This window comes from Poecile atricapillus, chromosome 2 (assembly GCF_030490865.1).
Source record: "Poecile atricapillus isolate bPoeAtr1 chromosome 2, bPoeAtr1.hap1, whole genome shotgun sequence".
NCBI classification, from domain to species: Eukaryota; Metazoa; Chordata; class Aves; order Passeriformes; family Paridae; genus Poecile; species Poecile atricapillus.
In genome coordinates, this window is record NC_081250.1 from 132900304 (window position 1) to 132924284 (window position 23981).

A 23981-nucleotide genomic window follows, 5' to 3' on the forward strand; every position below is an offset into this window, starting at 1 on the left:
AGGGATGCAGAGAAGGGAACAATTTTGCTGAGAGCACTAATAATGTTAAAATCTGTTGTTGTTGAGCAAGAAACAGTAGGCCTTTTAAAAATGGAAGCAAATGCATAAGCTGATTTATTAGTTCAGATAGGTTATCCAAAATGCTCCATTAACCAAAGCAAAATATTGCTGTGAGAGGTCCCACAGGGAACAGAATTGCAGAACTGCAACTCCAAGGGCACACCTCAGCAAACATTGCTTCTCATGGCAGTCCTGCTGTGACTCATCTACCTTTCAGCAGTGCTTCTCCAACTGGCTGTGGAGTCACACAGAGTTGGGAGAGATGGATTGATATCCATCCAGGTTTACTGGCTTAAAAACTACTTCAGAGTGGTCCTATCACTGCAACTGAGAGCACAGCAAGTTGCAAAGAGAAGCACCTACCTAACCCACCAGCATAACAGTTCACCAAAAAGGTCCCTAAAATAGAGCTGGTGAGGGAAAAGTATGCTGCTTAGAAAACAGTGTGCACCCAGACTCACAGAGAAGCCAGAAGAGATTTTGCTTAGAGCCAAGGACTGGCAAAGGCCAGCCAGAGAGCAAAGAGAAAACTAGCAAAGAGAAGGCTGACAGACACTGCTTTCACAGAAAAGCTCATCATCACTTGCTCCCCCTCCACTTTCCTAAGGAATACAGAGGAATGATAGAGAGCAAAAGGACAGAGGGAACTCAATAAGGAACAAAGCAAAAGTAGAGATAAACTTGCAGATTCACCCTGAAATAATCCACTTCTGTTGCCTGGGGCTATATATTATTCCCTGAGGCTTCCTACTCCTTGGAGTACTTCAAGCCTGTGTTCCAGCTGTTTTGTAACTCTGTGTGGAAGGGGTCACTTTGGAGGTATTGACGTAGGAAATTCAAGATCCGACACTTGATTAATCCCCAGCTTGTAAAAAAAAAAAAAAAAAATCTTGCATTCGACTCTGCAATTTGCCTGGCCTGATCTCCATAAACTTTCTAGCATTTTTCATGGGATTAATGACCAAAATTGAGCAGCTGCACCTCTCTCCCAGAGGCCAAGGAAAAGAGGGACTTGGAGCTGACAGTTGCTGCTGCTTGGCCATTGTTTCCCATTTAGACAGCTTACCATACACTTCTGCCACAAGCCTTGGCTTTTTTTTTTTTGATGTACCTCTCAGTGGCTGCTGGATTTCACCAGCAAACGTGTGCAAACGTGTGCTCCACAAGCAGCACTCCGGCCCTCCGACAGCACAGCACCGGGAAATTCAGGCGGGTGTGAGGGGCGGGCGTGAGGGCAGGGCCAGGGGTGGCGCCAAGCTCACCCTCACCTGCTCAGAGCTGCGGCTCGGAGCTGCGGACGTGCCCTGCGGAGCAGGAGCCCTTTTGTACACGCAGGTCCCGCTGGGGCCGTGCAGCACCACCTTGCCCTCAGACCGGGCCCCCCTCACACCGCTCCCTCAGACCGGGCCCCCCTCACACCGCTCCCTCAGACCGCGCCCTCAGACCTCTCCCTCACACCGCTCCCTCACACCGCTCCCTCCGACCTCTCCCTCACACCGCTCCCTCACACCGCTCCCTCACACCGCTCCCTCACACTGCTCCCTTAGATCGAGCCTGCGGAGCGACACCGGCACTGAAGAGCTGGGGCTGGGCAGGGCGGGAGTGCAGAATAGCTCGAAGAAGGAGCCTTCAATGTGGTAATTTACAATGAAGTGATAGTAATTCACTATTTCTCAAGGAACATGAACTAGTGAACATCTGGTGAAAGGTGTATACAGCAGGTTTGTAAGAAGACTAAATCCTTTTCTCACAAAGTGTCTCACTGGAGGTCAAGTGTAGTAAAATGGTGCATCTATCTCTGGCCTGGGACTTTTGTTTATCGCTAATTCCTAAACAATAAGGGTGATTTATTCTTGCTGTTTTTCACAGCTTTCTTTTTCATGTTTCTGGTACCCTTGAGGGAAAGGCACTGCAGGGCTGGGTCATCTCATGTGGAACTCCGTGTAGACTTATACAAGTAACAGTGCTGGAGATGTGGAATGAGCTCATTAACAGAGAAATGATGCCACTGCAATGCCTGCCCTGCAACTAAGGGCCTGATGTGAGCATATTATGCTGGCCTCACCAAAAGGCCCTTTTTCAGAGGAAGAAAATTGCTTTGCAAAGGCTGTGATTGACTGGATGACATGGGGAAAACCCCTTCCCAATAAAATAAGGCTTATACAAATTTTTCAGGAAATAGGATTAACTGTGGGCATTGTGAATTAAATGGAGAAGAATAAGTAAAATAAAATTATATAATGTGTTTGAGAACTTGATTTATTTTTCATCTGTGCAGCCAAATGTAACCAATCTGGTGACTTCAGGAGCAGCCCACAACAATCCTCTTACAAAGCCAACTTTGTAGCCTTGCTGTCACAGTTATCTGGTGTATCTGGGAGATGAGGCTCCGCACACCCTGAGGAGCCCTGGAACAGCTTTTCTTCCACTCCTGAGCAAGGTTGCTGTGTGCATCCTTGTTTGTATCCCAAGACATTCTGCCAATCCATATATCCACTTTTGTAACCTGGAAGGTTAAGCACCTGCAGAATGAGTTTAATGGGAAAATGTGAGGTATAGGAAGACAGAAGAAAGATCTACACTCCAGGTCACAGGAGTTTTCTACTGTTGTCATTCTAGGTTGCTGGTCTCTTCTCATTTGCCTAAGTCTGGTTCCTGAAAACTATAGGAGGAACAACTAATTTTGGTGGTGTCCTGGTTGCAGGGTGGGGACATGGTGTGGCTCTGTTGCTGTTCTATACCACCCACATGTCATTTCTGGGGACACAGTTTTGGGGGGAAGCAAAGGTGAGTGTGTCACCACAAATGCAGGGAAAACAAACTCTCCAACAACATATTTTCAGTGTTAGAGACTTAGCATTAGGTTATTCTGGCCAGGATGTTATTTTGGCCTGGATGTGCAATAGAAATAATTTCATCCACACATGCCTGGGCTCTGCACTGAACCTAGTGAAAATCACTCCATCATACTTAGTTCTCTACCAGACCTTTCACATATTTATACATAAAACCCCAAAGAAATTATTCATTTGGCCTAAATTACACAGTTCTTAACATTCAATCTCCTATTGGTTATTGATCCCTTTGCCTTTGATGCTAATAGAATGATGGTCCTCATTCTGTGGTTCTCTTACCAATCTTTTCCCAAACCAAGTGTCTCTGACCACACCACAGGGTGATGTTTGTTAATATTTATCTCCTGTGTATCTTGTGGCTACTCCCAAACAGTAGATGTTAAACGCATCGGGCGAACAGCATTGGTGAACAGCCTTTTGAAGAGAAACTTCAATTCTCCTTTCCCTGGGGCAAAGGTGAACAATCCCCTGACTAAAGTTACATAAAAAAATTTAAAAGTTGTAAAATTTCCAACAAGTGCACCATTTTTGCCTCCCTCTCCCCAGTGGGAAGGCTGTCGGCATCAGCCCTGAGGACCCCGTCCTCTGCCATCGCTGCTATCTCCTCCTTTTTTCTCTGAGACACAGCTACAGGACACGGTGCTAAAGAAAAAGCATCAGAACACAGAATCCATGTGGTGCTGAAGGACAGTGCTGGGGAACTGAGGAGTGGGGGTGAGCCCCAATCCAGCTGAGCTGGAGGAAGCTGAGCCAAGCTGAGCTGAAAGGAGCTGAGCAGAGCTGGGACAGGAGGGAGCTGGCAGCAAGAGAACAACCACCATCTTGGCCACTATCATGCTTTTCCAGGGCCACATGGAACTAAGTTGAGGTGGTAAACATCTTCTTGTGGGTAAAGCATCTTCTTTTTTTTATACTCTTGTTACTAATATTGCTGCTGTTACTGTGTGTTTCTTATTCCGTTGCTTGTTGCTTTCAGTAAATTGTTATCCCAACCCATAGTCTCTGCCTTTGTCCCACCCTGGGACAAAGGGGCGGGCGGAAGTAGGTGACTTATTTACAGTTGAATCTTTGGTGTTAGAAATTTGCCACAGGTGGCAAATCTCCAGCAGTGGTAAGAGACAGGATTAACTAAGCTTCCACTTACAGATGTGACAACATAATATGCTTGGGGCTTACTTTTTGAAGAGTAACCTCTGTTTTATGTTATATCAGGTTTAACCTAGAACACATGTAACCCAAGGTCCCAGTTACTGAAATGTGACACAGCTATTTAGCCTGTCCAGGGCATCATTTTTGGTTTTTGAATGCTCAGATATCACATGGTATATTTTAGAACATGCTCAGAGCTATAAAAAAAGTACAGATGTCTGGCCAGCTATAGTCAATTGCAACATGACAGGATTAGGGATGTTTCCTTAGCAGGTGACATGGGAAATAGGAGACCACTTGGCAGATGTACTGCTCTTAGTACTTAATGCACAAAAGGGCCATTATGTTGGGCCTTGTCAATTATTTTTTTTTCTTAATGATTGCTTTCAATCCCAATAAAAGTGAGAAACCTAAATTTCAAATTCTTTTTTTGAAAATATTCTTCCTTAGTTCTTGTTGTCCAAGTTGTAACTACATGCACACCTTGGGTTCTTAGTGTAGCTGGAAACGTGTTTTAAATTTGTATTCACTTCAAATGCAATATCCTAAGGATTTGTAACCCTGCCAGCTGCATTTTCATTTCCATACATCTACTCTTTCTCATTGACCACATCCTGTAGAAAAAAAGTGAGACTAAAAGCTTTCTTCAGAGGTAGTCACACCACATGGACTCACATATAACTACAAAAGTCTAGGGAGAATTGTGATCCCAAGGACTATGGGCTCTTCTCTAGTATATTAGTTTGGATCACAACTCCTAAACCTATTGAAAAAAAATACAAATCCTTCTTGTTTTGGACCTTTTTTTTTTTTTTTCTTTTTTCCAGTTATCCCAAGCACAAATATGTCTACTAGATGTAGATTTCAGGAAATCTTTTTTCCAAGACTCCTAACTCAAAATGTTAAGTGGCTACCTTTGAACATCCAGTTGTCCATCACAGTCATAAGAACATTACCAAGGACACTCAAGATGCAAGGATTGAAGACACCATTTATTCAAGGGTAGACACCCAATCAGCACAAACTGGCAATAAGACATTGTCAGACTCTAGAACATCTTTATTTCCACCACCTTGCCCCCTCTTCCCCTGGACCCAGTGAACTCAGAATTCCCTAGACTTCAGCAGAGCAGCAAAGAGAATGCACACAATCCAGATTACCTCTGCACCAAACCTTTGATTTAGTTGCTCATAAAGCCATGTCATTCATTCAAATCACTACCAATTTCACAAGCAGGCTTTTGGCTGCTGCTAAATTCTGAAGTGTTTGCTGTGGTTAGGATGGAAGACACAGAAAGACTGAAGGAAAGAAATGCCAGAGGTTCCAGCAAAATCAGCTTAACACTGACTGGCTGCAGTGTGCAAAGGATCAGTGTAAGCTTCTGAGACACATAATAGAGAGAACGCGTGGCAGCAGAAGTGCCTGCCAGTCAGGCTGCCTATTAATTCAAAGGTCCAGTTCTCCACTATTGAAAAAAATTATTTTTCTGCATGCTGCATTGTTTTACAGTAGTGCTTCAAAGATGCAGTGGTAGAGGCACCAATAAATGCCTTATTTGCTAACTTTAAGATTTAGACATAAAATAGAAGACATTTATTGAATAAGCATCTGTGGTATACAGCAGGGAATTACCATGTAATCAAGACTGTGAAGAAATAAACCAAATCAACCCACCAACCAAATCAAGCTTTGTTTTCTTAGGCTGCCATGATCACCTCAGCAGAATTGCCTCACTGCTCCATCACAGAAGTTACCCAGTATTTCATGCTGGTACAAATGCTAGTGCATGACACACCTACAGGAGTCCTGTACAAATGGAAAGACTTCCTGTCCTCCTTTTTCAGTTTCCCCATTGGCAAGACATTAAATAACTTGTTCATTCTTATAAAAAATTACTTTGGTTAACTCCAGCAGACTCACAGAACACACAACCTATCTAGGAAAACAAGGAGAAGTGAGAAGTGGCCTCTTACTTTCCTGCGAGTGCCCTGAGAATCCTGAAAATAGGTTTTTGTAATATCCTTTAGACCTGCCATTAAACCTTTAATATCATCTGATTCTTCAGCATTCCCATTATGGCGCTAAGTATTTTTAGGTCATTAAAACAGTCTCCAAAGTTTAAATGTTTTTATAGTTGACATCACATAAAATCAAGGTTATACACTCAGCCGCTTAACATGTACATATCTCACTTGAACTGCCTCTTTTGTAGGATTTACCTTGCAATTTCAAATATTCTTAATTCTAGTCACACACATCAGCAAGACCACAAATTAAAGGCTATCCCAGTCTGCTGCCATCAGGACAGGACTCAGTGTAAGAATTACACAAGTTTAACCTAATGCGTTTACAGCAAAGGATTTTAGTTAGATTCCATTTACACCCATCAATTTCACCTTATTATGTTAGGCTTATTTCTCAAATTCTGTAACAGGAAAACTGAAGATTTTCCCCTTTGCAAGAGAGGTAAAATAAGGGGGCTCCTGAACTGTCTTTTGGGGGACTTCAGAAAGCATACTGAAGGGCTTTGACTGCAACAGATCAGAGAACACTGGCATTTGTGAATTCCATAGAATCTGTATTCTTTACATATAGCAACTGAAACCCAGAGATGGCAGCAGTTACCTCTCACATCTTCCTCCATGACCAACAGATCTTTGTGCCTCTTCCCTAGACCAGCCTGACAGGTTTTACCCTCTTCTTTGTAAAGGCAGGGCATGCCATTTTCACTTCTTCATTTCTGCATTATCAATTTTGAAAAAGCAACTTATACAGCCAATTATGGGCTAAACTGGGTAGAAAATACCCCTTTTTATTCCACAGGTCTGCAGAAAGGAGAAAACAAAAAAGCAAGGCAGCAACTGTAGGATAACACATCTGTGGATGGACAAACTCCAGAGTATCTGCTAACTCAGACAGTGGAAGTTTGTTTTACAACAAAAGCCCTTTTACTCTGTCTCTTGTTTATGCATTTAACACTTAGGTTGATTACACATTTAAGTAAAACTCCCAATCTCAGTACAGTTCTGTAGCAAATAAAATAGCTCAGGTGTTAGTGCTCCCTCTTCCCACTTTAGTGTCATTGGCCATTTCACTGCAAACCCCCTTTAGGGACACAAACTGACCTGATGACCCCATCAACCCTGAGGGAAGACAGAATTATTCCTGTGTTATTGTGCACTAGACCAGAGTCAGGTCAAGCAGCAATTTGTTAAGAAAAACCCAAACACTTCCCCCCTCCCTTCACTTCTGTTATTTAGAAGACAGTCTACAGTTGTAGGCTTATCTTCTCTACAATGCACTAAAACATATTATAGAGTGGGATTCTAACCTGGCATTCTGGATGACAAGCTTATGAAAAGTAGACTGTACAAAAGAAACCATCACAAGTAAGTCAGTGTTTAAGGAATTTTTATTAAACCAAGAATTTTATAATCCAAATTACGTTTCTTTGCTCAGCTATCAATTCTCACTGTCAACTAAAACAGTGGTGATAATCTGAGCTTTTCCACAGTAAAGAATTACAAAATTAAAGAAAGGAATGCTTTAAATTTTTGTACTGTGCTGAAAATTCTTTTCCCCTGGGTTTATAAAACATTAATTTGTATTTTTTATTTTACTATTTTTTTTTAAATTTTAAATCAATAAGTAATCTAGGGCTAGCATTTGTTTTGCTAGCCCCGGCGTTGCTCTGTACGTAAGCTTCAAAGTTTCCTTTCCTTTTTTTATTTATTTTATATTTTGCAATGTTTTTCTCAATATTTAATAGTTTTTCCATGTTTAGATTTTTTTTTTCTTCGGTGAAGCGAAGTTCTAGATTGTAGTCCCGGATAGCTCTGCAAAGAAAAACAATGCTGTTATGTTTTAAAACAAATGCAGCACCTTGTATGTTTTGACTTGTTTACTACTACTGTATGCCATGCAGCACTCTGGGCTTTCACTGGGTTTCAACGATACCAAAGTTCTTTAGAAACAGAATATCCGAAGTCCTCCCACTTTTTAGGGACACAAAAATATTCAGAAGTCTGTGATCCTTGGCAAGACAACACTGACTCTAGAAGAGTCCCTCAGACAGCACCACTTTAAGCACAGTGTTACTGTGATTGAGCACAGGTCACCTCTGCTCTTGAGGCCAGCAGACTGAGGCTCATCAAATAACTACTCTAGCAGTATTTTCAATTTCCAATTACTAAAACAGAGTAATGGTCTCAAAGTATGGGCACCTTAGTTTAGGAGAAACAACCTATTCAGCACTTATCTCTGTAGTGAAAGTGTCACTAGCAAAAAATAAGTATTGAAACAGAAATGTTAAAAATCATTACTCAAATTCTGCCTCTGAAAGGAAACTTGCAGAAATTAAAATATCAAGAAAAAAGGAAAATTTTTATGTGATCAAATGTTAAAGCACCTTCAAATTACAGCTACAAATGCAGAAAGCACATTCACAGGCAAAACCTAACTAGACAGAAGAGATAACAGATTCCTTTTTATCCTCAACTTCACACTTTTTCCCTGTCAAAATTGTTAAGGTAAGACCATTTGCCGCTGTCATGCACAATTAAGATATCAGCCCCACAGAAGGCAATGAAGAAAAATCACTATTTTGACTGATATTAAATTCACCCAAATGTGAAGTCAAGACAATATGTAGTTTAGTTTTCACTTACTGTAGAATTTTAGAATTTGGTAACTATATACAAATTACAGTGTAAACAAACTCTTTAATTTCTGTGGAAAAAGGGGGTTGTTTCAAGCTTATTTCAATTCCACAAGTTGTTCCCAACAGTAGCATTTGGTGGAACTGCCTGGTTTTGCACACATGCCTAGAACTAATTCGATAAATGTGTTGTTAGAAACAATGACCTGTCAGTAGTTTTTGCTAACCAACTGAGCACAGAAGTTTGTTTACCATAGCTGCTACTTCCTGTGGCTGCACATGACACAGAGCCTGGACACACGCTGCTTACAAGGCCATGGACCAAAGATTTGTCCCAGTCAACCTATGGAACTACAGTGGGCCAAACTTACCTATTAAACACTTGGAACCCCAGTGGGATTATTAACTGCCTTTTGAGCAGCCTCTTTAGCTTGGTGGGCTTGTAGTACGGCTACAGCTTCATCAACCTGTTATGTACAAATGAGAAATAAATGAAGGGAAGCTTAGCAGTTTATATTTAAGTTAATACAGTGGAAATTACACATATAAACAATGCCTGCATTGTTGAAAAGATAAAGGAGATCATTACAATTCCAGTTCATCCATGTAAGTCAGTGTCACCCTCTGGAAGAGGATACTCTTGCCCTGAGCCACTGCTGCATTGCTGTTACTCCACTGTGCCAGCACGAACAGCTGTTAGCTCAGCGTAGACTTAACCACCTACAGAAGCAGGTCAAGGCAAAAGTCCACCTACCTTCGAACGAAGAGACTCAGGAGACTCGAGCATGTGGAGGAGTTCAGAGTTGTCAATCTCCAACAACATACCAGTGATCTTACCCGCCAGAGTAGGATGCATGCTTTGAATAAGGGGGAATAGACGTTCACCTAGAGAGAGAAAAGTTAAGCAGGGACAAATCCAGCTTAAATTGAAGGGATAAGAGAAACCAACTTGTTCTACTGCTAAAACCATTTACTCTGCATTTTAAGATTGAAAAAGTGTACTTTTAACTGTCCCTTTGCTATAATACATAGAGAAAGGTATCATGTACATACCTAACATCTGCTTTTGTTCTTGTGGAGGGGCAGAAGCCAACATGGAAGCAGTCAAGGGTTCCTGACCTTGCACATGGACAGCAGGCTGCAAATTAATTTTAGTAACATTTTAAAATTAAACCCTGGCTCATAATTAGGTGCTGCTTCAAACAGCCAATATTTCACAACTCAGCATACACAATGCCTACAGTGTCAGAAACATCAAAGAAATTAACAGCTATGTCTATTTAATCAAATAGCTACTGGTTAGAGCTGAGGGATGATGCTGAGGAATATTAGAAACTGAGGAGCAAACACAAGAATTTAGGCTAAGGTATGACGGAACTGGAAAGTATGATGCAACATGGGATCACATCCTGTCCCAGGTGAACTTCAAATATACTTAACTCTCTAGTGCTTTTACTCTACTGCCATGATGCAGAGCCTGAATTGCCCTCCCATCACCCTCGCCACCTTCCTTTGCAAAGAACATCAGTAAAAGCACAGAGCAGTTCCCCAGATCACATACCTGCTGCATAGCAACCTGTGGCTGCGTGTTGAGGTGCTGCTGCGGATTGCGAACACCCGCAGCGTATTTGTACTGTGGTACTGTGCGCACGGCAGGAGTGGCCGCAGTAGCTGCTGCTGCAGGACGTGGACCCATCGTTTGTGTTGATGTATTAGCTGAAAAAATAGTAACAGAATTCCATATGTGAATTATTATTTATAATAATTATTTTGCCCAACAGATCAACTAGAACCAAACACCTAATTTAGGTACTGTGTTATAGATTCATCTTAGTAGTTTTGTCAACTGTCACATCACTGGTCACATAGAAAGGTTCAAACCTTGAAATTTACTGGATGCTACTTTCCAGTCACTTCATTCATGAATTGCCCTTTTTACATGCCACTGAAAAAAGATCCATGATAAAAAAAACCACTTTTTTTTAGTATTATTATAATTCCATTATAAGCTAAAGGACATTTGATTTCCTGAGCACATTACATCAGTCATTCTAAAAAAGATACTTTTAGGAAGTAAATGGCTGCCTGATACATTCTGGGAGAATTATGCCTTCGGAGAGGTTTGGACTCCCTATGCCTGGAGATGTTAGAGACCAGCCTGGATAGGGCTCCGAGTACCCTGGTCTAGTGGAGGGTTCCCTGCCTCTGGCAGTGGGGTTGAACTACATGAGCTTTAAGGGTCCTTCCAACCCAAACCATTCAATGAATACAGTCAGTCCTGGTTCATTCAGTGATGTGCAGATTTTGCATTCATGATACTGTCTCACAACAATAAAATATGTATATGTGAAATATAACAAAATTATTAAGACCTAAAATTGTATCATGTCAGTATTTCTATATGCAACCTATTATTACAATTGCTGCAACTATGTTTAGAAATGACAGAAGCCATCATCCAGTATTACTGAAGCACACACAAAAGTACTTCATCCTGAAGAGATGGGATCACAGCCGGAGTCTTTGCTGGGACAGTATTTAAAGTAATTACTAGAAAGTGGTATTACATTAGGAATATCACTTGTGATATTAAACTTACCAATGTTTATTTTTCAAGATCATGCTAAACCATCAAAATTGGAACAGAAGTCTAACACTTAAAGTTTGCATAAATCAAACTCACCAACACGCTGTGTTGACATGACTCGTGGAACTTGGGAAGAAGCTGGTCTCATGGTACTGAAAGGTGGTCTGGGTGCTGCTGGGCGGATAGCACCAGGCATGTTTTGGAATGCTATGGTTTAGAAAAAAGATACTGTTACATGCTGAAACAGGGAGTGGTGACAACATGACAAACAGAAGACTGATACTGCAATGCCATGAAAATGTATTTGAAAGTGCAAAGGTAAATGCTACAGAGTTTACAGCAATCACTGGACAGAGGTAAAAAAGTGACTTACGATGAGGTCTGGCACCCTGAGCAGTCCAGCGAGGACTAGGTCTAGCAAGTTGAGCAAGCTGATTAGTAGGATAGTACGCAGCACGGTTCTGAGTCTGCCAAACACAACAACATCACTTAACTTTGTTGTCTGTGAAGGGCATGCTGAACAGCCCAGCACACTCCCACCATGAGATCAAAATGCTGAAATCACTGACACATGCTAACAGTTATATTTACAGTTAAATCTAAGCAGACCTTATACGCAGTTAACTCATCTCTACACTTACCTGAGGAATAGCTGCCATGAAGTATCCTGAAGGAGGTGCTGGCTGGTAGGGGTTGATTACAGGATTAGGTACTGCTCTTACACTTGCCATCCTCTGCATGTACTGGTTGGTGAGATGAGCTTGGCGCTCCTCTTTACGCTGGGCTAGAGCTACATATAATGGTTTAGTAGCCACAATTCTACCATTCATTTCTGTGACTGCTTTGGTGGCTTCTTCTGGTGACGAAAAGCACACAAATCCAAATCCTTTGCTGCGGCCACCTTCCATCATCACCTGTCAACACAAAATTTAGTTTTAAAACTAAATGTTCTGTAATATACCTATTCAACTTGCATGAGTTTCTTGTTCCAGCTCATTACAAGTGAGACCACAATTTTGTTTTACTGAGTATTTTATAAAAATGAATATTATTGTGTAATTAATAGTTCACTGTCACCTGAATGGAGATTAAAAATCTCATTGAAATAACAATGAGCACAATATTGCACTGGAAAGATGTAATTTTTCTTACACTAGTCTCACTACTTAATTTATTTCAAGAAAGGATGATCATACTGTGTTTAACCTGACATGTACAATAATCAAGAAAGCTGACACCCACATTTACACAGTGGGTCACATCTGTTACTAATGAAATTAACTTTTCTTTGGTGGTAGATCATTACACATTTTCAAAAAACAGATAAACACAATCTATGAACTTTACCTTTGCACTAGTGATTGTACCAAATGGAGAGAACTCTTTTCGGAGACGCTCATCATCGATCCCATCATCAAGATTTTTCACGTAAAGGTTTACACCCTAAGAAAACAGGCAAGTTATTTTTAAAAGCAAGCGTTCTGTGTAAATCTCAAAATGTCATATAATACAGTTAGCCCTCTTGATTTAAAACTGAACCTGGTATCTGGTGATCCTGTCCTGCTTCATTTGTTCAAACTTGCGCTTCAGCTCCGTCTGTCTTTCCACCTTTTTCTGAGCCCGGCCAACATAGATTTGTTTTCCATTGAGCTCTTTCCCATTCATCTCATCTACCGCCTTCATTAACAAACAACAAGTTAGCAGTGCTCCAGCACTTTTCAGACACACAAAAAAACTGCATTTCAAACATAAAAACATAAGAATCCTGTCTACATAAGAATTCTAGAAAAAGAGAGAATCCACCTTAAAATACCACTAATTGAAACAAAATACCCCAAGACTTCCCCACTTGTGGTAACATGAAAACTGCTTCCCAAGTATGCTTGTCTTGAAGACAAGTCACAAGGGATACAAACCACTTTTTTTATATATGAAGCTGGAGGAAAAAAACCCAAATTGCAAGAACTATTTCTCCAGCCTTATCTTACTAATGGCAGAGAAAAAGTAAGCAAATGAAGTTGAAAGGCTTTAGTCTACCTAGTCCCATCTTTAAAAGTAACACCTGAAACCATAGTACCTATCAGATCTTTCTATACTAAGCGTCAAACTACGGATGACATACAGAGCTTTTTTGTCATTTTTAGTCTTTCATTAAGGAAATACTTTAAAGTATGAAAATGTGAACTTTTTCCCTTCATACTGTTTTGAGTTACAACTCTTCAGATGTAAAATCTCTAGCACATATTTACTCGATTAATTTAAAACCAGAAGTCACCAGTTTATTGCACATGTTTAGGATCAAAGCCATTAGACATTTTTACAGAGATCCTGGAATTTTATGTTATTTAAAACACCCAACATGTCCTTCTGACTACAGTAAAGAAACTATTCACCAATTAACGTATACAAGACTGAAAAATGTTGATGTTAAGCGACAGGATTTTTTCTAATCTCTTGCTTGTTCACTTGCAGTACTAACAAACCACCAAAATGCTTTTTGAAAAGCAAACTTTGTTGCCATGATTTGTTCAGTATTGCATTTTTTCCTGATGTTATGGCCCTAGTGTCACAGTAAACTGACATATCAAAGCAACCAGTTGACAAAGAATTAAGTTATACAGCATACTGGCATGTTATAGACATATACATGAATAAAAAGGACCCTTTTTCCAAAGTTACCCCTCGAAGTAAAAGCAATATCACAGGGCTCTAGAACTATTTTCTCACAGTTATACCAAACATGCTTTATAAAACTAATAGCTTTCCTGCTGACTTTGCAGAGCTACAGTTTGAAAACACAATTCTTTCTGCCTTGCACAAACATTCTGTGCAACCAAATTGGATCCAATGATTCGGAGATGTAGTAATTTGCTATGCTGTATATTGCTCAGCATGTGAAAGTCCACGTATCATTAAGAACTTTAAGCCCAACTACAACAGGTTTTTAAAGTATTCAAGATTCCCCATTTCTACACTAGTTCCAGCTGTATCAGAGTATCTTGACTTAATAGGCTTCTCAGACCAACTGACATTTGCTCATAGGAAAACATTCTAAATGACAGAAACTGTGCTAAGTAATTTAGGAGTGAGTATTTCTTTTTGCAGTGGCCTTGACCAATTAAAAAAACTAAATCATTCAATGAAACATATTATTTTGGTCTCAGTTACAGGATTCCTAAAATTAAGTCCAAAAGCTTACTTTCTGGGCATCTTCGTGTCTTTCAAAACTAACGAAGCCAAAGCCTTTGGATTTTCCACTCTCGTCAGTCATAACTTTTACACTTAAAGCAGGACCTAAAAAGAGAATAAAATACTTATGCTTCATATACAGTGTATTCCTGTCACCTTTTGAACAACTTTAGAAGATAATATTTAGTTTATTTCAGTTGTATTACAAGACGCCCGCACCAATAATAGTATCAAGTGAATGTCACCCATTAATATGAAATTACTAATTTGCTCTGATGAACTTCAGCCATTATGGCTGAAGTCCGCCATGCTGAATTTCTTTTCTACTGTATTTTCAACCAAAATTCCACTTCAAAGTGAAAGAAAATTTCACCACAAAATAAATGAAATTTGTTTTATCATTAAAAATTATGACACTTGAAAAGTATTAGTGTTTCCACCCTTTGAAGTGGGTACTGAAAAAGCCAGAGGAAGGCCTTGTAATTAGGCATACGTTTCCCTATTTATCCTCGTGAAAAAGGCCATCCTGGTTCAGCAATTTCATAACCTCTGAAAAATTGTAGTTCACAGACTCAATTGGAAGTAGCCAATTTAGCTGTAGCAGCTAAATTTGCTAGTGTTTCAACCACAGATACTTGAACTGCAGAAAGGAATTTCCTGTACATGCTGTTTAAGGCTGCTACAGGGTATCTCTCGTACAAGACTTTCCCTTGCTTTACACAATATCCACTGAAGAACAGAAAAAGCATACAGGGAAGGAAAAAAAAAAAAAAGGTGAGATTGAAAATAAAATGTGGGGAACCTGCAATGGCATTAAAGGATTTGCCATTTCCTATTTTGATGGTAACACATCATCTACATTACTACATCCACCATCATTTTGCCCTGTGCGTTAACTGAGGATCAAGGCAGAATCTCATAATTTGGTGCTGGAATAGTTCCTTATAATTTTGTACTACGTCAACCACCACAATGCAACTGAATAACAGAGGTAAGTCTGCAGGTCAATGAAAGCAATAGTAAATTCATTTGTCACACATCCTGTAGGTGCATTTATAAAATTAATCTGTACTAAACCAGAGAACACTTCTATCTACAACTTTAAAAAATCGCAAAACGCATAGACACACTATCTTCAGATTACTGAAAACAGTCCTGATGGCAGGATTAAATATGAAATTGTGCATATTTAAAATTCAGATATTACTGCACTTTTAGATCTGAAACTAGAATTCGGTACCAATTTTTCAGTAACTTTTATTACGTTTTAACAACATCAGGCAGCCCTGTTTCCTTGTATTTCAAGGAACTGTACAGATAGGAGACAAGTAGTAAATTGAAGTTCACTTGTGTTTATATAAACATTAAGACATTACCAAACTTGCCAAAGAGTTCCTTAAGTCTCTCATCATCCATGTCTTCTCCAAAATTTTTGATGTAAACATTGGTGAATTCTTTTGCTCTGGCTCCAAGTTCTGCCTCACGTTCCTTGCGAGATTTAAACCTTCCAACAAATCTAGTTGTAGGAAGAACAGAGTAATACAGATTAAAGCAAGTGTGTCTCAAGGTTTAAAAACTTACTTTAATCCTCCGGCATTGTATTTTATTCTTAATCAGTCTTGTTCACTATAGGTATGAAATTCTTTAGTTAAAATATTTATGATAAACCTTAATCAGAAAAACAATTCCACTGTCCTTTGTTACATCAGAGTGTTTATCCCATGAAAATACAATTTACAAGGCATGAAAATACTTTCAAGCCATTGGTGAGATTGTTCACTTTTATAAAACAGCCTCTGAGAACAGGAGCTTGACAATGGAAAGAGTACTAAGTAAAGAGGCTAAATAGAAATTCTAGGTAACAGCTCAATCCCCCTGCCATACTAAAAATATGGTAGCCTTAAAGCAGTTACTGCTCTCTGTTTTGAGCAAGGGATATTTAACTAACTGTCCTCACTCCCTAACACACCTTTCCAGCCTGCATCCAAGACTGTTTTTAGGCATAGTGAAGTAAATAGTTCAACTTGCTCTTGAGTCAAATACCATTGCAAATTGGCTGGAAACACCAATGGTTAGTTCATACTGGCAGGAAAAGAGCAGAACCTGAACATAACATTCTGCAGCCCTACCAGACCGTACATATCTGACACAGATTTCTGGCTGTAGCAGATTCCTGCTTTCAAATTTTATTGTAGGCTCTAACTTTAAAGTCACAAATTTGGCAAATGCAATACAGGTGCATCCAGTACCTCAGTAATTTTTAAACTTTGATTATTTCACCTTATTTATAGCAATCAAGTACAGTAAGAATGGGAATGCAATATGTTCTGCAGATTTAGATACTGAGTGAAGTGTTTTAGTTAATTTCTAAAAGACTAGCCTGAACAGAAATTCAAAGCAAAATTAACTCTCACAATATAAAACATATTTACCCCTGTGCTGTTATAAATGCATACTAACCATGTTTATTAATTTAAGGCTGTGTAACAACGGACACTGAATAAAAACATCCACAATATATCAGTCAAGAACAGAAGAATCAGGAAAACTGGAGTTTCAAAATATATGTTTTCCCTGTATGTGTCTTGATCTATCCATCTCTACATGTAAAAATAATCCATTATGGTAACCTGATGCTGATTTCTGTCATTATTTTTCCAAACCCTCCTAAGTATTTAAAAAGCTGTTCTTTTGCAATTATACCAAACACCATAATGATTCCTTAGGCATAGCTGCGAGGCACACTCACTCCTCCAACTTAAATATTATTTTAGAAGTTGCCAAATAACATTTTTTCCTACAATGTCGAACAGTGATAATGTTTAAAACATTACACTTCTCTAAGTTTTATTTTCTACTCCCTAGATATGCCTATTAACAGACATTCATACAAAAATATTAGTCTAATCTGACCACTCTTTAGTGCCAAGTAACTCTCAGCTAACTCCAAAATACGGGTAACACACTTATCTTACAACTCTTATAAAGGAAGTATTATTCAGAATACTCAATGGATTGTATTTAATCTCAAACCACTAAGATCAGAAAACCATGAAGATCCTAAATCCTTATTACAATATTGGCTTGTGAGACAATTAATGAAATTATTTTTTCCTCTGGAGTCCATTAGTTGTCTTTTTGAACTCAGGCTGCCTCTAGAATAGGCAGGTGACACAATTCATAAAATCTGTAACACTAAAACTCTACAACTTGAAATTAGAAAAATTTAGAACAACCCTCCTTTCCTAGGTAAACTTTTAAATCTTTGTCTGCCATAAAATGAATTTCAGTTTGCTGATCCCTAAATACTTATTTATGTACTTACACTTTGCGGTCATTAAGCAGCATACCATTCATTTTTTCAATAGCTCTTTCTGCAGCTTCTTGTGTCTCAAAATGTACAAATCCATAACCCTTGGATCCATTTTCATCACACACCACCTATTAATGAAAAACCTTGCTGTAATACTCATGGAATGTTTCCAGCATAAATTGAAGAATTTGTGAGTCAATAGCTTTTATTTTCCACTAACCTTACAAGACAGGATGTTCCCAAAAGCAGAAAATGTGTCATACAAAGCTTTGTTATCAATTGATTTGTCCAAGTTTTTGATGAAGATGTTTCCTACACCGCTTTTGCGTAGAGATGGATCGCGCTGAGACCACATGATGCGCACTGGTTTGCCTTTAATGACATCAAAGTTCATGGTGTCCAAAGCTCGTTCAGCTGGAAAAACATTATGGAATTAGTAGAAAACTCTAGTTATCTTAATAAGCACACAAATACCAGCTGAAGTACAATTCTTAGTAACATTTTTACTATTTCAAGTCCAGCACCATCACCAAGCTGCAAACCCAAGCCTCCAGTGTACTCTTGTTGTATGCAAGGAAGAACTAGAAAAAACTCATCAGCAAAAGCTGCACTTCGGAAGGAGCACAAACCAGCTGAGAAAGCTGCAGAAATCTCATCAGCCCATAAGACTAAATCTATGAAAAGACAGTAAGGTGACAGGAGAAAATGCAGCAAGTGGCAGCTGTTACAAAATTTTAGCATTTGTGAAAATCAGCTGGCTTCTCCTATATTACACAGATGTATATTGTGTCAACAAAAATGCTTTTAGGGGTACTGCTTGTGCATATACGAGCCCTTTTGCAAATGTTAACATAAGAACACCTACAATGTCAGTACCCATAAACTGACAAAATTTCTTTTCTAGGTGGATGCTCAAGCCTCATTCAGGCAGCTATTCCACACAACTTCCTCAGTGACCAAAAAGATCTGTGATGAAATTCTGGGCAAGAGACAGTTCAAAGGGATTCAAAACTAGCACTTAGTTTAGTAATTCAGAGAATCTGAAATGATACATATATTTTAAAAGCTCACAATGAAATACATATGAGCTCAATGAAAAAGCAAACATTAAAAGAGCAAACCAGGGTAATGTAAACCAGGTTTTGTTACTCCAATGGAGTAGTTTTTCCAGTAGAACTCCCTAACTAACTTTTCAAATCCTGTATGTAAAATCTCTTGTGTATTTAGATGAGGAAGTATCAAGACTTGCTCAGTTTTCACATGACTCTTCAAAGCCACAAGATATGTTTGTGATCTTATAACTCAACTGGTGTATTTAAGCACAAAAGAGCAATAGTTCTCAAGTATAAGAGTTCCTTTTCATCCCTGTTCCTGTAAGTCTGGAAGAACACTGAAAAAAGTTCCACTAAATACCTGAAGTCACACCCCTGGGTACTAACTCACTTCACTGTAATTTGCAAGTATCAGAACAGTATGACCTTAACAAGACTGAAATCAGCTTTGATCACTAAGTTTTTTAGATCACTAGTTTTTTAAACAGCAACAGTGTCAGTTAAAATTTTTTTGGGGGAGGACCAAGGGCCAATCCCATTGTGAAAACCTCTATTTAATGTTTTTATTTTTTAAGTGCTGCTTTTGTCTTGAGCTATATTGTTGCATGTCATGGCCAAAGACAATTTGCAGTGAGCCTGGGATTCTGCTGGTATACCATGTTTTATATCCTTTCTTGTGACATTTTCAAATTAGAAATAAATTTGAAGATTATATTCTCTGAAAGACATCTGTAGGCATTAAAGAGATGGACATCTAACATTTTCAGGGAAAAAAAGATTATTGATACTATTACCATATTCACTTGACAGTAGCAGCTCAGCAAGTTACTTAAAGTAAAGCCACAAAAATTACATGCCAGTCTTCTATGTAAGTTAATAAAGCTTTCAAAAACTTTAATATAAATTAAGCAGGAGAGAAAAGGCAACCTAGATAGTGCTAAAGAGAAAAAAAAAATCATTGGAAAGCTCTATACTACAAAAGTGGCGGGGGGAGATTAAAAAAAAAAAAAAAAGGAAAAAAATAATAAAACCCTGTGGATATCAGACTAGCCACAGTAGAAACTTGTAAGACTTCACTACTGCCCTGGAAGTCATTAGAATCATTACTGCCAGCACGAATAGATGTGCCAGCAACAAACAGTTCATTATTTCCAGAAGTAGTAACAGGGCTTCCTTTACTAGAAAAGAGGCTTTTCTAATTCATGCTAATTGCTTCTAGAATAATCCTGACACTCCTCAAAAATGTGTGTTCCTAAACACATTTCCCAACCATCTGACTGAAAGTGGGTCCATGGGTCCTTACCAAACATTACTACTCTTAACAAATTGTGAGAGCCTGTGTCTTAGACCAGCACCATTTCTTCCACGAGGACAGCATGAAACTTCAACAGCTCTCCTTGTCTCTCCTTTTGAGCAGAAGTACAAGAAATTTAAGTTTTTCTGCCTAATCAACATCACATTGTAATTCCACGGTAGATTTTTAAAACATGAATAGACTTCATCTACAACCAGGTACAAGCTACACACATTACAATTCCCAACGAGTGAAACTGGCTCACTTTCATTACATTTCAGTCATAAAAGGCTGTGCCGGTTGCAGGAGGCAGCCCCATTCAGCAGCGAACTTGTTACCAATGGACACACCTACCCAGGCTGTACTTCTGCTGATTCTGCTGGAGCTCTCATTGAATGACTCACCAGCTCCCATTTTAGTCGTGTGCAACTGGACAGTCCACTTAAACAATTTCAAAATCACTCAGAATACACATTTAATGCCAACCTGTGTTAAAGGTAAACAGCAATAGCTATGAAAAAAAAACCTCTGGAAACATTACTATTCTAGAAATCCAAAGGATTCTGATGCCATTTCAGATTACTCAAGAATATTTCTAGTTAAGCGATTAAACAAGATTGCTCGAGCTTTACTCCAGACTATGACTCAAATTCAGAAAAGTCACAACTCTGAAATGTGTGCATACCTCACACATGTGTCATCAGGCCTAATTAGTTTTTAGAAGGGCTTTTCGATCCCTGGTTTACAGACAGCTGGTGATGTCAAGCACATGTCCAAAACTATTTTTCAAAACCCAAGGTAATTGTTACTAGCTGTTTAATAGGCATAGACTGAGATGAAGTTAAAAATTTGGCTAGACCAATAAAAGGTATCTAGTTTGGAATCAAAATAAAACTAGGATGATTGTAAGAAAAACCATTCATCCTCAAAACTCCTATTTCAAGGTTTCTGTAAATGGATGTGATGACCCATAAAACGCCCCCAGCAAATGCTTTCTAGGTACTTGCCAAGAATATGAAAATTATGAAAATCTTGAAAAAGTATAATTGTGCAACACCACTGAAGTGTATTTTAAACAACTACTTCCAGATACGTGTCAGATGCAGGTTTGATAAGAAATACTTTTAGCTGAACTGGACTAGTTATAGACTAAAACGTGTGTCTCCCAAAGCCTGAAAAATACAGCATATTCAAAAACTGAATTAAGCACTGCTCACGTGAAAAAGCGCTATTTGTTCCCACATGTAACAAATTTCAAAACTAGCCACAAAATGCACTGTTTGCTTAACTAATGATAAAGTCCGCCCTTATGGAACTCAGGCAATACTAAGGAGAAGCAGTATTTGAATCACCTTCACCTTATGCCCTGACATTACTCTACCACAGTACTGACCTGTGCTAACCCCTTATTTTTTTGAAAACAAAGTATGTCAAAACAAGCATTCAAATCATCTCACCCTAAAGAATGGCTGAATAAATCAAAAGCTCTCTGAACTGAGAGAGCTGATAACAGGTGGAGTATCTGTCTATCAAGATTAGACAGTAACTTCTACTACTTACATACAGATACCATCGGTACACCAAAGTCTGATGTGATAATGGCTGTATGCTAAAGCTAATTCTGAAAGCCAGTTAAATCTAATTGCTTGAAAAGTTTGTAATTTAAGTATCTCACTTTCATATGCTTGAAAATAAAATTATAATAGAAATCTGCTTACTTAACTCTACTTGAAATCACGTTATCTTCTAGCTGGGCAATTACTTCTTTTCTTTTAACTGGACTCCACAAAACTTAGAACCAGTCGCATTCGGTTCTTTTAGTGAAACACCCTCCAAATAGATCACACTGTGTTTCCCAACATGACAGCACTACAGAGAAAGTTTCTTTACCGTTATAACTTTAGAGAAGCAACAAGACTTCGTGAAAACACAAGTTTCATAAAAACGCGACTTGGGAAAAACGATGTCAGAGAATTTATGGCGAAGAGACACGAATGAGAACACAGCTAGGGCTCCAGCTACATGAGGAAGAAGCACAAGGAGGCCCGAATAGTTTCATGCCCTCCCTGCACGTGACGGACCTGCCATGGTGTTTCAACAAACGCTTCGGCCTGGACGCCTGTGAAACTACCCAGCCACACCGGTGCGTCCTACTTCCTTCTCCCGGCCTCTTAACCACGCACTCACACACACCCAGCTCCTGCGCGGTTATTAAAAGGTGCTAATGACTGCGATGTTTTCCTCACGCTACCCTTCATCTCGGTCGGACGTGAAGAGCCGCGCGCACACTCATCTTCAATCCCCTCCCCGGGAGCCGGGGCAGCCCCGCCAGGCCCCCGGGCGCTCTCCAGCCCATGGCCGGGGCCCTGCGGCCGCTCTCGGTCCGCGGAAGCGCCTCCCCCCCGCTTCTCCGGGCGCCACGAGGCGCGGGCGGCCCGGGCCGCGTGCGAGCGCCGGCCTCGCCGCCAACTTCCCCCCGCTCCCCGCCGGGTCCGCCCCGTCCCGGGCGGCAAAATGGATGCGGGGCGGCGGCCGGGGCGGGGGGCAGGGGACAAACATGGCTCCGCCGGCGCCCGCGGCCCGGCACTCACCGTCGGCGGGTTGCTGGAAGTTGACATAGGCGTATCCGAGCGAGCGGCGGGTGATCATGTCCCTGCAGACGCGGATGGAGAGGATGGGCCCGGCGGGGCTGAACTTCTCGTAGAGCATGGCCTCGGTCACGTCGGGGTGCAGGTCCCCCACGTAGAGCGAGGCCATGGGGTAGCTGGGGGCGCTGGGGTTCATCCTGCCGCCGTCTCCCGGCGCGGGGGGGGCGCTGACGAGGCGGAGGCCGCGGCGTTCGGTGCGAGCGGGGCCGGCGGAGACGGCGCGGGGCCGCTCGGACTCAACGGCTGCGGTGGGTGCGGCGGATGGGCGGGCGGGGGTCGGGTCGCTCCGTGCGGGCCGGGTGGAGCTGGTGGCGGCGGGTGGTGCGCTCGGCGGGGTCGGGCTCGCTGTGTGTCTCCTCTCGGCTGCGCCGGGTCCGGGGGACTTCGCTTCACCGGGTTATTTTATATCAAACCGGCCGTTTGCAGAAAGGTTGTCGGGAAGGTTGGATGAGGAAAGAGGATTATTTTTTTAAAAGGTTTTTTAAGATTTTTGGATTTTTTTTGGCTTTTTTAGGTATTTTTTTAGTAATAAATGGTGCTGCGGGGCCGGGCCGGCGTGTCCGGATGGTCCGGAGCACACGCACTGCGCACACAGCTCCGACGGCGGCCGGGGGACAAGGGGGCGGCCGCCGCCCCGGCCGCGCTCTATATATACCCGCCCCGCCCCCCCGCCCCCGCCGCGCCGCGCGCCACGCACGGCGCCGCGCGCACCGCGCACGCGCACCTGCGGGCGGGGGTGGAGACACGCGCGGCAGCCGGCACGGGGCGGTGGCTCCAGCGCATGCGCGAGTGCGGGGCGGGGCGGGGGGGCTGCCGCGCGGGGAGTGCGCCTGCGCCCGCCTGGCGTCACGAAGGGCGGCGTGAGTGTGGGGGCGGCTCGGCGGCTGGGCGCACGCGCGGGAGGGCGCGCACATGTGCGCGGTTGGGGAGGGCGGGCGGGTGGAAGGGCGCGTGCGCGCCGAGCGGACCAACGGCTGGCGCGGGGCGGGGCGTTAGCGGCTCCCTCGCGAGCTCCGCGCGCCCCACCCGCCGCTGGCCGTGGGGAGGTCGCGCGCTCGGGGCCGGAAGGGGGCGGGGCTGATGCGGCCGCTGGGCGCGTGCGCTGTGGCGGGTGGGGCGGCGACGGAGGAAAGTTTGGAGGTGCGGATCCCGGAGGAATATTGTCACTAGGCCGGGA

At 41.4% G+C, this 23981-nt stretch overlaps 1 protein-coding gene across 4 annotated transcripts; it reads right to left on the bottom strand.

Moving 5' to 3' along the window:
• Positions 1–7458: 7458 nt before the first annotated feature.
• Positions 7459–23467, bottom strand: PABPC1 (poly(A) binding protein cytoplasmic 1). Of its 4 annotated transcripts, none has more exons than XM_058830978.1 (15): positions 22748–23467; positions 18031–18224; positions 17823–17938; positions 15874–16013; positions 14508–14602; positions 12848–12985; positions 12656–12751; positions 11950–12222; positions 11682–11775; positions 11405–11515; positions 10283–10437; positions 9775–9859; positions 9476–9606; positions 9093–9188; positions 7459–7900 (listed from the first exon to the last, which is right to left on the bottom strand). In XM_058830978.1, exons 1-14 carry the CDS (start codon positions 22938–22940, stop codon positions 9096–9098), a joined length of 1914 nt encoding a protein of 637 aa, XP_058686961.1. In that variant the 5' UTR covers positions 22941–23467; the 3' UTR covers positions 7459–7900; positions 9093–9095. The 4 variants fall into 4 exon arrangements, with proteins under 4 accessions (XP_058686961.1, XP_058686962.1, XP_058686963.1 ...); XM_058830979.1 differs by having other exon boundaries at positions 7459–7918; XM_058830980.1 differs by lacking the exon at positions 22748–23467 and adding an exon at positions 22238–22260.
• Between the last annotated feature and the right edge of the window lie 514 nt (positions 23468–23981).

Excerpts from the sequence above, each read along its gene's own strand:
- PABPC1 (XM_058830978.1), bottom strand. The coding sequence starts at position 22,940 with ATGAACCCCAGCGCCCCCAGCTACCCCATGGCCTCGCTCTACGTGGGG. Across the intron at positions 14,603-15,873 it reads GGAACTCTTTGGCAAGTTTG|GTCCTGCTTTAAGTGTAAAA; the intron begins GTAATGTCTTAA and ends TTCTCTTTTTAG. Across the intron at positions 9,860-10,282 it reads CACAGGTTGCTATGCAGCAG|CCTGCTGTCCATGTGCAAGG; the intron begins GTATGTGATCTG and ends ATTAATTTGCAG.